The 15,368-nt window shown below is 45.0% G+C and overlaps 1 protein-coding gene across 2 annotated transcripts in view; it reads right to left on the reverse strand.

Annotated features, from left to right (window-relative positions):
• The window catches only part of METTL24 (methyltransferase like 24), a 177,968-nt gene extending 168,315 nt beyond the window's left edge, over nt 1-9,653 (reverse strand). For both annotated transcript variants that reach the window (XM_086707576.1, XM_025925950.2), the window contains exon 1: nt 9,075-9,653. In XM_086707576.1, the coding sequence (XP_086563702.1) occupies nt 9,075-9,392 (318 nt within the window). In that variant the 5' untranslated portion in view covers nt 9,393-9,653. The remainder of the gene's footprint in view (nt 1-9,074) is intronic.
• Nucleotides 9,654-15,368: the final 5,715 nt, after the last annotated feature.

Below are 15,368 nucleotides of genomic sequence, written 5' to 3' on the forward strand. Positions count from 1 at the left end.
GGAGCAGAATTTAAACTTCCAGCCTCAAGTATAAAAATATGAGCCCATCTCACAGATGAGGCTGCACGATAATCAAGTCCTTTCATGACAAGTGCAAATCCACAGAAACAGGTCTCCAAGAATCTCATGCGTTACCTTCTCCAAGAATCTCATGCGTTACCTTCACTGGCTTCCCCATATTCTACCCCCAAAACTGCTGAATGAGGCGGCCTCCCTCCGCATGTGATCTAATCACTGTGCTCAATTAGCATTCTGTGAATTAGGATTTGTAAGTGATTTGTTGTACTCCACTCAAAGTAGATAAAAAACAAACTGAAAACACTTGCTGTCGTGTTATGCACAATAGCAAACACTGTATAACATGCATATTGCCTCTGATTTGGGGCCAGATCCTGAAAAGAAGTTTGGAAGTCTTTCAACTTGCTCCAACTAAAAGTAAGTGATCTCTATGAAGATGGGTTTAAACATGGAGTTTGAGTCATCTCCCCAGAGGCCTTCAGCTCATTTAGATGCATGGCTTTATTTATTCAAAACTTGCTTGCCTTCTCCCCAGAAAAAAAGACCTGCAGCCCATCATCCCATCACTACTTTGTGCAAGGAATCTAACATAAACAATGTCAATGAGAATCACTGTATCTAACAAGCTCCAGGACACGCCACAGCAGTGTTTATAAGATGTAAATGGAGTCTTGTTTTATTTCCCCTGTTCTGCTAAATTCAGATGTCTGCTTCATTTTAGATCCAGGCCTCCTGAAAAGAGCTTCACGTGCTTTATTCAATACTGTCAAATGTGCATACTCAGTGAGGCGTTCAGAACGGCGAACAAGAAACATGACCTAGACGATGCCCGTTTAGATACGGATGATTGAAGGGTTACCATACCGTGGTGGCCGGAAGTGCTGCTCACCGAACATTTCCAGCTCTCTGATTTCTGAGCACAGGACAGGCCTCTGTCCTCCCATAACGGGTATGTGGCCACTGGATTGTCAGCATGAGTGCTGGGTGTGGCTTCCAGCCAGGACATTTAATAATGCCATGCAAGACCCTCCGGAGCGTTCACCCCTCTGCCAAGGTGCCAGGCAAGCCTCCAGATGGTGACTGTGCTGCCAGCCTGGGGTCCAGAGAGAGGATGACAACAGCACTGAGAGTCACCCCAACCCAGCCAACCAGTGACAGATACACAGCATGAGCAAGAAATAAACTTTTGTTAGTGTGAGCCCTGAGATTTGAAGGTTGTTTGTTATCACAGCATAAACTGGCCCCCTCCTGCCCGACACCCCGAACAAATGGTGCCATGAAAAAGGGCTTGATGTCTCTCGTGATAAGTTAGCAGATCTGTGTAATTTAGTATCTGAAGCTAAATGAATGTTATTATCTTGTCAGGGAAAGATCCCTCGGCCCATAGTTCGCTCGGACCCCAATCATCATGTTCTAAAATCTGAATTAAATAGACCAAGCAAAATTGGAGAGAGAAAATTACAGTTGTAACCTTCCAAACTGCCAGTTCTAATTTATTGATCTGTCAAGGTTCTTAGTTGTAAACAATAGAAACCACTCTGGCTAGTTAAGTAGAAAAGGAATTGATTAAAGATTTATTAGCTTGCAGAATCTCGAGGGCAGGAACACCACCCTACTCGCCAGTGTAGACTACACTGCCCCACTGCTGGGCACAGACTCTATGGCTCATTTCACCAACCTGGACACGGAATGCCTCCAGTCGGCCACCATTGCTACTCCACAGCCATCATGCCACTTGTTTCTTTGAATCTCTAAGGTACAACCATATTCTCACGCAGGTATATCTGAATGCTAGGCCTCGGTTGCATGAATGCATTCTCGGTGCAAGGAAAAATGGGGAAATTCTTTTCTGGTGTTTTTTTTTTTTTTTTGTCTTAGAAAGGTGAAGAATTCCTCAAATACAGTAGAGAAATTCAAAGGTGTGGTCAAAAAGAACGATTAATACCCGCTACATCTTGGGTAGCAAGTAACAGGGATGACTAAGGTCTTTAGGGCTCATTTTAGTCCACAGTCCAGTTCCCAGAGCCTCTCTGGTTTACCTTTCCCTCAGTTCTACCCAAGTACCCTTCCAGTGAATCCCTCTTTTGAGTAGTTTCAGTTGGCTTCCATCACTTGCAACCAAGAGACTCCTGATACAGAAGTAATCGTATATTAAAGAGACTCAAACTAGCCAGTTGCAAACAGGACTGTAAATATTTAGATGCTGTGAAGAATTTTTCAGATTTCTTTTTTTTTTTTTTTTGCAGAGCAACTCCCTGCATTGACAGAAAAAAAATGAAACAAAAAACATAAGACTCTAGCTTTAGTTTGAGAACCCTAATTGGGATAATGGGCTACGTACTGATCACACTTACTTTCTCTATTAAAAGTCCCCACAAATTACTTTTTACTTAAAAAAAAAAAAAAGGAAAAATGTTGCATCTACAAAGATCTTGTGTGCATATACCCAAATGAATTTTTAAAAATGAGTAATATGCAGAAGGTGCCAACTTACTGCCAAACGCTACATGGAAATAAGGTTATCTGGGGCGCCTGGGTGGCTCAGTCGGTTAAGCATCCAACTTCGGCTCAGGTCATGGTCTCACGGTCCGTGAGTTTGAACCCTGCGTCAGGCTCTGTGCTGACAGCTCAGAGACTGGAGCCTGCTTCAGATTCTGTGTCTCCCTCTCTCTCTGCCCCTCCCCTGCTCATGCTCTGTCTCTCTCTCAAAAATGAATAAACATTAAAAAAAAAAAAAAAGGTTATCTATAAGAATATATCTAGACAGAGAAATATAACCAATAGAGAAATACATACACACAGAGGCACAGATGCTAGGCTTATTAAAAAACAAACAAAACAAAGCAAGACAAACAAAAAAACCTAAACTCTGCTTCTGGGTGCTCAGGTTCAAGATCCCTGAACTGGACTAGTTAAAATATTAGAATATGAGGAAAGCAAAACCTTAAGGGTAAAACTGTACAATAACTATACCAAACAGTTAAGGAATGCCAAGGACTTGACTTCTTGAGGTAACTTAGGGAAGGCTTCCCCTTTCTCCAAGAATGGCTTCTGGAACAGGGAGGGGGCTCCCAGGCTATGATTGGTGGCTTGTGGCTAGAGCTGACTGATCCAAGGTGAGTATCTAAGACAGTAAGCTGGAGCTGAGGGAGGCCAGTCTTGTTACAGTAACACTTTGGGGAAAAGGTCAAGGAGACCTGGGATTTCCTGGGCAACCCTGCTCCTTCCCCATGCACATAGTGGTCGCTTAACTCTTCCTCCAATTCAGTGAGGAATTCTCAAGGTTTTCCCAATAAATGTCTTTAATTTTTTTTGTTCGTTTTGGCATTTTTTGCTTAAGTTAGGCCAGAGTCCATTCTCTCTCGTTTATAACCAAAAGAACATTACATTAACCAAATATACTGCTGTACCATCTTTCTCTCCCCATTATCCAACTCCAGCCTTTAGTAACTCATCTTTCTTGACTAGGAATGACTAAAAAGGCCCTTTGGTTTCTGCGTATCTAGTTTTTCTGCGCCGTGTGGTCATTGAGCTTAGCAGCATTAACATTGCCGGTCACTTCTTAGCAAAAACGATGATCAATTTTGACGTCTGGCTAAGAGGTTGCAACTTCAAATGCGTTCAGAGATCAGACAGGTAATGCAAATGGAGAGAGTGCTGTGCTGGGTTCCACTGGACACTGTAGGCCCCATCGAATGATATTAATGTTCAAATACTTAAAAAACTGTACGGTTCAAATAAAATTCTTCACGGGCGAGATCTACCGCCTGAGCCATTCACCAACAACCCAGCTTGCTTTTAGTTTAAATTACCCATGGTCCTAGACCGTGAGGCTCATACAACTAAATTTTGTCTCAATCATTTGACAGGATAAAAATGCTCTTGTACAGCAAATCCTCCCACCCTCTCTTAGCAGAAAACTCCACAGGCCATTAAGGGGACCCGCGTGAGGTCTCTAGAGAACGCAAGGGCTGCTTTTAAAAGAAGCTTATCAATGCTGGTAGATTCCTGCTTTTGTGTGTGTCTCGTGGTAAATGAAGCAGGCTCCTGTTACTTTCTATGAAGCACAGAATAAAGAGCCAAACTCCTTAGAGGCAGAAGTACTCCAAAGGTGTCATAGCGTAGATGGAAAACCTCAAATGCCCATCACCCTTGACAGTCTCCAGTTTGACTACACAACTCTTCACAGACTAAAAGGGAACTCTCACTCGAGAAAACTGACAGGATTTTCTTGTCCTCGGAAAATGGACTGGACACATTGCACCTAACATCTCCACCACCACTTGTTGACAAACAGTGGAGCCTCCACTACCAGCTCCTTTGCCCACAGAATGTTCTCTGAGGAACTGTGGGGGTTTAGAAGGCGTGCGGAGGTCTATTCTCCATCTGAGGCACATCCAAGTTTTAATCAAAACCTGTTTCTCTGTGAAACCAAGCAACTGCTATTTCACACCCACATATTGCTGGAGCTCATTCAATTACCCTCAATGACTTTAAAATGAAAATGCTTTGCCTCCTGAGGACAGTGTGAGAGGACTGATTAATGTTGTTCCCTGAAGGACAGGAGTTGTAGGTGCACAGCAAAAATCTAAGCAGCTGGAAACTACCGCTGGGCCATATTTTACAAGCCATTCAAACCTACCTTCAAGGGTTCTGCAAAGAGTAAGGACTTTGAAGGCAGGTGGATATATCAAAGTCTCTACTATGCATCTTCCTCTTCCCTCCTGATGAAAATCACAGAATTAGAAAACTAAGATGATGAGAAGTGAGGAAGAACGACTGAATTTTTCCATATGGTTATTCAGAAAAGGAAACAGCTTTTTTTTTCTTTTCTGACACATTGTTCCAAAGGATCTGTAACTATCAAACCAATCCAGCACATTGCTGGTTCCCTGGCTCTGTGACTCAGAAGCCACTTTTCTCTCCAACATATTAAATGTCAAGTAAAATATCTCTGATAAGACAGAAAAAATTTCTTCAGGAAGCTTGGCTCCTATGTGAGTGCTTCTCCTGTGCAAATGAGCCACGTACTGTGGTGCTGCCTTTTAGGTGGATTGCTAACCTGTAAGAGAAACATCTACCCAAGACTGTGGAAAGCAGCATAAATCATGGAGGCCGTATCTTAGTCCTCACCCATGTGAGGTTTCGCCCATGTGATCACAGTGTATGTCAAAGACAGAAAAACCAGAAAGAAACACAGCAATGGGGGGAAGGAAAAGAATTACAGCGACGTTTTTATTCATATGTAGTATGCAGATTCTAGTGCCTAAGATCTCTGATGGAAAGCTTCTGTCTTTACCAAAATGCATGGGTTCTAGGGTTGTCTTAATGAAAAAAGACAGTTTTTATCCACCATGTATCATTTGCCCCGATTTCACAGTGCTCTAAGGCTACGACCTCTAATGTGAAAGCAGATGTAATATTTAGAGTTAGTTTCTTGCATGACTCTGAAAGAAGGGGAGGAGGAAAGAGGAAAGAATTATATGAGGACTGCACTTTGCTTTTCTTTTTTATAACAGATTATTTTCTTTAAGAGAAGCACGAGCTATGATTAAAGTGGCAATATAATTGCTGAATTTTTGTGCCTCTAACACCTGCAAAGGAAGCACGTTGACAAGAAACCCTCCACAACCCAATTATTCCATGCAGGTTTCATCCACCCAAAAAACCATCCTCAAAATAGAATGGAACTTTTTCTCCTTCACCGATCTGGTAGGTGCCTTCCACAAAGTAACCAAGAACCTAAATAGCATTGTTTACCATTATTCTCAACAAGCAAAATTTAAATAAGATCCAAGGTTTTTAACGCATAATTTCCAAACTTTAGTTGTCAATTACTTAATGGTGCATTCAGCTTATATTGCACATCTGGACAGGAGGCTACAAAGGAGTAAGATCGATAAGGGATGGCAAACTCTGTTTCCAAAAGTGGGAGAACAGATTGGATAACTGATCTTTCCGGTTTTGAGAAACATTTTAATTCAACTGAAAAAAAAAAGGGGGGGGGGGAAATGAAACACATTCAAGATTCCCACTAGCTAGGAATGCGAGGAAGTTAGAATGTATATCTTGAAGAAGAGTAAATAAATAGAGAGCTGGGGAAAAGAAGAAACCCAGGGAAGAGTCTTCCTTAGGAGGCTAAAAAATTAAGCAGTACTTTAAAAACAGCAATAAGCTCAGTCCTTTCTTATATATTTTTAACCAAAGTCATTTAGAGTTACACATCATAGGTTGAAATAGTAAGATTCTCATATTTTTTTTACATATCGGTGTCTCAGGAGTAAGCATCTACAAGGGGTCATTTTGGGAAATACAATCCTTTCCATCAAGCACAACTGTGGAGACAAAACGGTCAATCTGAAATGGATTACCATGCGACATGTACAAAGCAAATGACAAACCAGGATGCATTTGTCATCATCCCCAGTTGGGGAAAGATTGGCATGGAAGTAGGATTGATATGGGAAGCTTTCCAGGTGATGACCCTTGACCTGAGCGGTCAAGAATGGAAAGGGCATGAGTCACAGGAAGGGAGGATGGAAGGCTTGCAAGGAAGAGAATCAGCATCAGCCAAAGGAATGGAAATAGGTTACAACAAATTACACTTGGGGAACGGCTGAGGCTAAAGACCCAGGACAGATATGTGAATATTAAAGCTACCATTAATTGAGTGCTTATCCCATGCAAGACTCTATGCACATATTTCCTTGTTTTTTTTTTTTTTTTTTTCTAATTTAATTTTAATAAAACTGAGCTCCAGGGCTCAGACCCAGATCGCTCGTTTGTGTTAGCCACCCCCCACTCCCTAGCTGATTTCCTACAGTCTCATGGCTTTAGTCCCACCTGTAAACTGATGACTCCCATCTCTCTCTTCAGCCTGGATGCTTCCTCCAACTCTAGACTAATACGTCCAACTGCCTGTTTGACATTTCCACCTGGATGTCTAAAGGTTACCTCAGACTCAACATGTTTAAATCCAACCTCCTGATTTCTGTCCACTCCCCCCCAAACCCAAAGCTAAACAACAAAAACTTCTCCTCCCTCCCTCATCTTCAAAACACATCCAGGATCAGACCACTCTGCACACCTCCATTTCTACCAGCCTGTATAAGCCACCACTGTCCCCTGCATCACTGCTGCAGACTCCTGAAAAGGATGGATGTGAACTTCCCCTCCAGCGACCCTCGGAGTCTGTGCATTCCAACCCTGTTCATGTGCAGGACAGGCCCCAGTTACAGACACTGTTGTCTCAAGTGGTGACCAAGATTTAAGAGTGATTCTTGGACAGGTGACAACAGAAACAACACAGGCTGAGGGCGGATGTGAGAGGAAAACTGCAGGGCAGGCCTGATGGGGACATCTGAGGACATGGAGAGAAACAAAAGAACCTGAACCTTTAAGGAAAATCAAGTCCTAGGTCAAATGTCCCTTCATGGTTAGCCTTTTTTGACTCCTCAGCTGGAGTTCAAGACCTTATTTACAACTTTAGTCACATTACTAGAGGCCCAAGCCCAGTGCCGCCCTCACCAGACTTTGAACTCATTTTGGGCCCCGGCACCTGATACAGCATCTGGGACCTGGAAAGCCTTTGGCAGACATGTGCTGGAGACATAACATGGTGTCATGGAAAGTGCATTAGGAGCATGAAGAAGGGAGTGGAAGAGCAAATTAAGACTTCACTTGGGGGGGGGGGGCGGGGGGGGTCACCTGGGTGGCCCAGTGGGTTGAGCATCTGACTCCTGGTTTTGACCCAGGTCATGATCTCATGGTTCATGGGATGGAGCCCCATGTCAGGCTCTGCACTGACAGTGCAAATCCTGCTTGGGATTCTTCCTTTCTTTCTTTTTCTTTCTTTCTTTCTTTCTTTCTTTCTTTCTTTCTTTCTTTCTTTCCCTCTCTCTCTCTCCCTCTCTCAAAACAAATAAATAAACTTAAAAAAAAAAAAAAAAGATTTGGGAAGTGAGGTTTCAGAGATAGGAAAAAGTATTTGAGTTTATCCAGGAAGGTAACACTGATGGCCAGGCAAGTACAGCAGGGATATGGCACCGCAGAGGCAAGCCTTGGAGCAAAGGAAGGCAGGGGTGTGATCCTGAAAAGTAGGTTAGCCTGGGAAGCTACAGGAAGCAGCAGAGTCAACGGAAGAATTTTCCCTCTCCCCAAGAGGTGGGGGGTGGGGGACAGGGGATGTTTTAAAGAAAAGAGGGGGAGCCAGGCAACAGATAGAAGTTGCCCTAGAGGCTGTGGTTGACTTGATGGGTGTGAGGCCCAGGCAAGCTCATACCTGCAGTTCTTAATCTTTTCATCCTCAAGGACCTAGTAAATTACTGAGCTCCAAAAGGAGGGAAGAAGGCCAGAGGCTTCACAACCAGAGGTTAAACTTGAACCACTCACTGAGGTGTGAGCCAAGAAGTTAATGCGGTAGGAAGAGCAACACTGTCGAGTGTTGTAAGACAAACCCAGGTTATTACTTCAGTCCTCGAGGTTCCAATTAACTTCCCATCAAGAGGCGCCGGGGCTCGGCTTCTCGCCCCGTGCCAGCCACCATGCCAACGTCTGCGGCGGCACTCAAGGGAAATTCGGCTGGAGAGTGGATCTCCATCGCCTCGATGAAGGCAGAGAGGAAAAGCCACTCACGGTGGATACCCACCTCGCTTTGCCAGGCCTCAAGGAGAAAACCGGGGGAAGCACAGAATATAAGTAAAACCCCAACACCTTTCTTTTCCTTTCCCTGACCATCACTCGTAGACCCTCCTCACTAGAATGTAAGCTCCTTGAGAGCAGGACTTGGTCCCTCACTGCTGGATGCGAGCCTGCAGGGAGCCTGGAACGCGGTGGATGCTCAGTGGAATACTGAATGGACTCGGCTCAGTCCCTCTTCGTATCTGGGCGCTGGAGGGTGCCACCACTGGAGCCCAGGGAGGGCTGAGCTGGGAGAATCAGAAGACTTCTCTGAAGGTCCCGGTGGGGCTGCCTGCGGGCCCGAGCGGAGGGCTCTGAGCGCGGTCGGGGAGGGGAGTCGGGTCTAAAGGCCCACGACTGCACCGTTTGCAACTGACCTTCCGGCGGGGACGCCCGCGCGGGGCGCAGCAGCCCGGCTCCGGCGTCCCGCTGCCGCCGCCCTCCGGAGGCGCTCGGCGCCCGCTGCGCACGTAGGTCACCTGCCTCCTGCTGGCGCCTCGGGGCGGGCCGGGCGCGGGCGGCAGGTGCGGCCCGGGCGGCCCGGGAGCCGGGCCCGGCGGGGCGCTACGGGCCGGGGGCCGGGGCCCGGCGCGGCGCAGCTCCGCGCACAGTCGCAGGCCGAGCAGCAGCGCGGCGCCGACCACACACCGGCGCAGGACGCCGCAGCCCCTCCCGGGCGGCCTCTCCCGCGCCATGGCAGGGGGGCCGGGCCCGGGGCTAAGCTCGGCGGCCCGCACGCCGCGCCCGGCCGGCAGCGAGGATGTGACCCCGCGGGCCCGAGCCGCCCACGGTGGGAACTCCTCCGCGGGCCGGGGCGCGGGCTCGGACCCGCCTCCCTCCCCGCGGTCCAAGGAAGCCTCGGCGTAACCTTATCCTGCCCGGCCGAGCGCGCCGGCCGCTGGAAGGGGTGAGGGGCGGCGTGCCGGGTGGGGTCGCGGAGGTGCAGGAGGCTCGGCGGGGCCAGAACCCGGGCTCCGGGGGGTGGGGGGGTCCCCGAGGAAGTGGCGGGGGGGGCTCCACCCCGGCCTCCGGCGCCAGGCGGAGTTGAAAAGCTACATGGCCAGAAAAAGCGCATTCCTAACGGGGTCCTGGTTGGTAACTTCATTTTGTAGCATTAGTGTTGTTGAAGAAACACAGGAGGTAGGTGAGCTGCTAGGTTTTGCTACACGGAACAAGTTCTGATTGTCAAGCAGTTTGTGCCATTAAGCACAGCATAAGAATATATCGCACTTAGGTTCGGGTTTACAACTTCTCTCCCTCAAGAAAGGGGCGGGGGGAGGAAAGAGCACTCGATACAAAATAATCAAATTAGAGCTATTCCATTTCTAAATTCTGCCCGAAGCCAATCCATGCTTTCTCTCCGTGTTATGAAATGTGTGGGGGTGAAGGAGAGGGAAAGAGCCAGCTAAGACATCTGACAGCAGGGAGAGAGAACAGAAGTTACCATGGCATGATGTAAATCAAATTAATTTAGCTCCAAACACACACCTCCCTGCTGTCTTGCAGAGATACAGAGGGACAAATTTATCTTTAGGCAAAATGCTCCCCAGCTGGTATTTCCATCACCACCTTGACCTTAATTAATCAGACTGAACGCTCACAGCCTGAAGTCCGGTGTTGACTGTTCATTTCCAATGGTTACAATTCTTTCCCATAACCTGTTTGAGGTTTGGGCTTGGGGTTTAGGTTTGGATTTGGGTTTGTTTTCTTTAGCTGTGGCCACTTCTTTTTATGTTCTATGCTTCTATTTTCCATACTTATACATGAGACTACCCCTGCAGTCCTATTCTCTCCCCTAACTACCCACAGCTTGGACAACAGAAACCAAATATGGAGTCCCCTTCCCCCACTCCCTGAATCTCAGGAATTTTCCACAAGGAGCCCTCCTCTCTAAAACCTCTGTAGCTTAAGAAAGAGCCAGTCTATTCTCCGTCACTGTACAAAGCACTTGGGCTATTTTTCTCCACATCTAACAACACAATGGAGTCCATTCCCTGGGCCACGCCAGTCTTCAGGCTCCTGAGTGTTTCATTATGACTGACTCTTGTTTTTTTTCTTAGATGTAGCCCTGGGGCTATTGCAGATGGGCTTTGTTTTAAGGAATCCAAGCAAGTAACATTTCCCTGACACAAATTTTTAGAGAAAATCTCACATTCTGTGACTATTTAAATAATCAGACTTGACCTATGTGTTGGATCAGAACCCTGTCTTGCAGAAGCTGTGAGACTTTGGACAAAGTACTTAACCTCTCTCAGCCTCCATTCTCTCCTGTGTAAATAGACCTATATATCTGGTAGGATTACAAAGATTGCATAAAATATTAAATGTTCAGTAACTTAAATAATGCCTGGCTCACAGAAGCTACTCAATTAATGGTATTTTTACCATTAAAGAAAATCCTGGATGTTATCATGAAAAATGAAATTTAAGCATTGATTCTAAAGTAGGTAAATGTAAGAGAGTATAAGGAGATTTATAAATATCTTACACATTGTCTGGCATCAGGAGTATCCAACAGTTGCAAGAAACAACGATTAAGGCTCACAGATCTACTTCATTAAGTTGTATAATTGTGTAAGGCTATTTTTTTAAAAAAATTTTTTTAACGTTTATTTATTTTTGAGACAGAGAGAGACAGAGCATGAACGGGGGAGGGGCAGAGAGAGAGGGAGACAGAATCGGAAGCAGGCTCCAGGCTCTGAGCCATCAGCCCAGAGCCCGACGCGGGGCTCAAACTCACGGACCGCGAGATCGTGACCCGGCCTGAAGTCGGACGCTTAACCGACTGAGCCACCCAGGCACCCCTGTGTAAGGCTATTTTTTTAATGTTTATTTATTTTGAGAGAGAGAGAGCACATGCACACGTGCACATGCGAGCAAGGAAGGGGCAGAGAGAGAGAGAGAGAGGGAAAGAATCCCAAGAAGGCTCCATGCTGTAAGTGCAGAGCCCGACACGGGAAACTCACCAACTGTGAGATCATGACCTGAGCCGAAATCAAGAGTCTGACACTTAACGAACTATGCCAGCCAGGTGCCCCAGTAAAGCTGTTTAAGACATGATGCACATTGTGCTTGATAAATCTGGATCACCAAAGTCTGGTGTAGACTTTGCTAGAAGTTTTATTTTCTATGCAACCAACACAGTGCTAGCTAAAGAGGTAATCTTTGGAATATTACAAAACCACTAACTTAAGCCCTCTGCTCATCTGTTGAGTTACTCTCCAGGGGGGGAGGGGGACATGAGGAGGATCCTATATTATGAAAATGGGGATATTTAATAAGGCTCTGGACTGGGGTTGGGACGGGTTACACAGAACAGTGTAGCTCTTGAAGAAAATGGGCAAGATGACCTCATATTTTCCCTTATCTCATTTCTATGATTCTCTAATGTTTCCATTATGAGAAAAAATCCAAATAAAGTACAACATTTAAATGCCCTTTTCCCTCATCTTTTACAATGGTCCCTACATGTTTATTACTAATAAAAAGGAACTGTTTATATGTATGTAGCATCATTAATTTTCTAGGAAGAATTCCCCCATTTTTAACTTCTGCACATTTCCCTGTGTCGTGGATTTTAATGAATAGTGAAATAGGTTAGTTGGTAGGCGGCAGAGGAAAATCTAACTGATCACTGTCTTAGCTGACAAGCCATCTTTCATTCACGACATCTGCTTTTCTCATGGAGTTGAACCTGTCATGTTCCTTTCTGGATATGTTTCAAAAATGCAGATAATCATTAACCACGGAGTCATAGGTTGGTTACTTAAATGTGCAGGTCAGTAAACCATGAAAGCAGTTTTCATCAGATCACAAATCATATCCTTCCCGAGGTCTCAGCCAGCAAAATGAGTAAAACAGAACATTTTTGCCGCTAACCTCCCAGACACCATGCATTTAAATGAGTACACATGCTGTAAAGTGTAGTGGTTCTCAGTCCAGGGTAATTTTGCCTCCCCAAGGACATTTGGCGATTTCTGAAGACATTTTTGGGTGCTACAATGGGTGAGGATGAGGGGAAGATGCAAGGGGCATCTAATGAGCAGAGACCAGAGATGCTGCGAGATCTCATCCAGGGCAGAGGATAGCCTTCCACAGCAAGTAATTATCCAGCCCCAAATGTCAGTAGAGCTGAAGTTGAGAAGCCCTGTTGTAACAATAGATGTTCATATGGCAACTTTTAGTTACAGACTATTGGGAGAGAACACAGAAGCTGAAAGACAGGGATCCTCACCTCTACAAAGTGGTTATTTCCCTTTCACTACATGAAGTATCTTGCCTGAATTAAAGTAACCGGATTTGGAAAGGAATAGAACTAGAACGTCTGGCATCAACATCTTCCCCCACGCACCCCATCCCCACCGTCTTTTCTATATGTAATACATGTTCATTGAGAAAAAGATATCAACAGTCACGTACCACGATTCAGAGATAGCTGCCCTGTCAGACTTTTTCCTATGCACCTAGGTACATAGTTTACAAAAGTGAAATCACATTATACATATTTCTTAATAATCTGCTTTTGTATATGGTACAAATACTTACATATTAAACAATGTGATGTCTGGGATTTGGTTAGAAACAATCCAGTGAAAGAGGTGGGAGATAACGGGGTGTATAAATGAAGCAAGACTAACTTTGAGTCCATAATTGTTGCAGCTGGATGATGGGGTTTACAGATCTCTATTATTGAGCATGTTTGAAATTTTCCATGATAAAAATGTCCTTAAACAGTAAGCTATTAACCTATAGCATCATTTTTAATGGCCATATGTGCTAAAATGTAACCAGTCTTCCACTGTTGAATGATTAGATCATTTCCAAGCTTTAGTATTCTAAACAATGCTGTGATGGACATCTTTATAGCTACCTGTGATGGATCAGAGGTAGACTGAGAGAGAAAGAGGTCAAGGATGATTCCCAGGATTTTCCTGAGTAATTGGAAGAATGAAGCTGCTATTAACGGAGAAAGAAAAGACTTAATAGTAAGAGTAGTTTGGGGTGTAAAATCAAGACTGTGATTTGGGTGGTCATGTTAAATTTTGGGGGCGCCTGGGTGGCGCAGTCGGTTAAGCGTCCGACTTCAGCCAGGTCACGATCTCGCGTTCCGTGAGTTCGAGCCCCGCGTCAGGCTCTGGGCTGATGGCTCCGAGCCTGGAGCCTGTTTCCGATTCTGTGTCTCCCTCTCTCTCTGCCCCTCCCCCGTTCATGCTCTGTCTCTCTCTGTCCCAAAAATAAATAAAAAACGTTGAAAAAAAATTAAAAAAAAAAAATTTTGGAAGCCCATTAGATATGTAAGTGGAGGTGTCAAGTAGGCAGTTGTATTGAAAAGACTAGAATTCAGGGGAGCAGCGAGGGCTAGAAATACAAATTTTAGATCATGGGCGCAGTGATGTCAAATAAGGGAGGGAAGAAATATTTGAAGACAGCTCTGGGTCCACCAATTTACAGTCAGGAAAATGAGGAGGAGTCAACAAAGCACACTGAATTCAATGGATAGACAGTAAGGGAAGAGAATGTGTTGTCCCAGAAACCAAATGAAGAAAGTATTTCTAGAAGGAAGAGACTAAAAGGTCTAATTACATGTGGGCTGAAAACTTCCCATGAGATTTGGAAACATGATGACTTATTTAATACCTCTTTCCCAACTAGGACGGAGGCTCCATAAATTCAGGGACTTTTCTTCAGTAATTTCTACAATACCAGTTCCTAGAACTCTCCCTGGCATGTCGTATGTGCTCAGTAAATAATGCTCGAGTTAAAGAGTAGAAATGAATCAAGTCTGTGTGCATTTGTAATTAGTTATAATTCTTGAGAATAGAATTGCTAACTTAAGGCAAAATTAATAGATCTTTCGATGTGAAGTGCTATTATTAATTTTTCAGTCCACCAAAGAAGCCTGGGAAGCCTGGATTAATCCCATTCAAAGTCCATCAAGTATTCCTTTGTTTTCAGTGGGAAACCTCAAAAAATAGCTTGAGCCAGCCTCTGGCCAAACGATGAACCAAGCAGTTTATTTTTAGTTCCCTCCCACTCTGCTATCACTATACTTGATCCCACATTGGATTCCCCCTCATCACGAGCTGCATCTTACATAGGATTGTGTTCGTGGGGCTGTCAATTAGTTTCATCCTCCCCACCCTAAACGTGTAGCTAAATAAGAAGATACCAGTTCAACATGACTTAAGGCCCCATCGGAAGTATCCATGCTAAAGGAAGAACTCACCAAGATGAAAGCTTTGAAGACCTAGAAGAATGAAGTTATAACAGAATGACAGACACTGGAACTGCTGCTCAGGGCTGGCATCCCTGCCTAAAATCATACCACTGCTTGATCCACAACCTAATAAAGCTGGCTCAGAGCTCGCCTAATGGAAAATGCCTGGGGAATGGCTTAATGCCCTCGCCTGCCTGCGGAGAGACAGCATGAGTCTTTCCTGCTTCTTTTGAATCTCCTAACACTGTGTTCTCCCATTCCTGGTATTCAACTTACTCTAGAATTTGTGGTCTTACTTTCGCTTTCCTTTACATAGGCAGTTTCTCAAATATACAGGTGCAGTCTTACCTCTGTGCCCCTGCAACACCCTGCATAGAATGGGTCTCAACCACGTCTCTGGAATTGTTGACAAACAACAGACATCACACCCAACCAGGCTGAAGTCAGACCCAAG

This window comes from Puma concolor, chromosome B2 (assembly GCF_028749965.1).
Source record: "Puma concolor isolate L17-30 chromosome B2, mPumCon1.1.hap2, whole genome shotgun sequence".
In the NCBI taxonomy this organism is placed as follows: domain Eukaryota; kingdom Metazoa; phylum Chordata; class Mammalia; order Carnivora; family Felidae; genus Puma; species Puma concolor.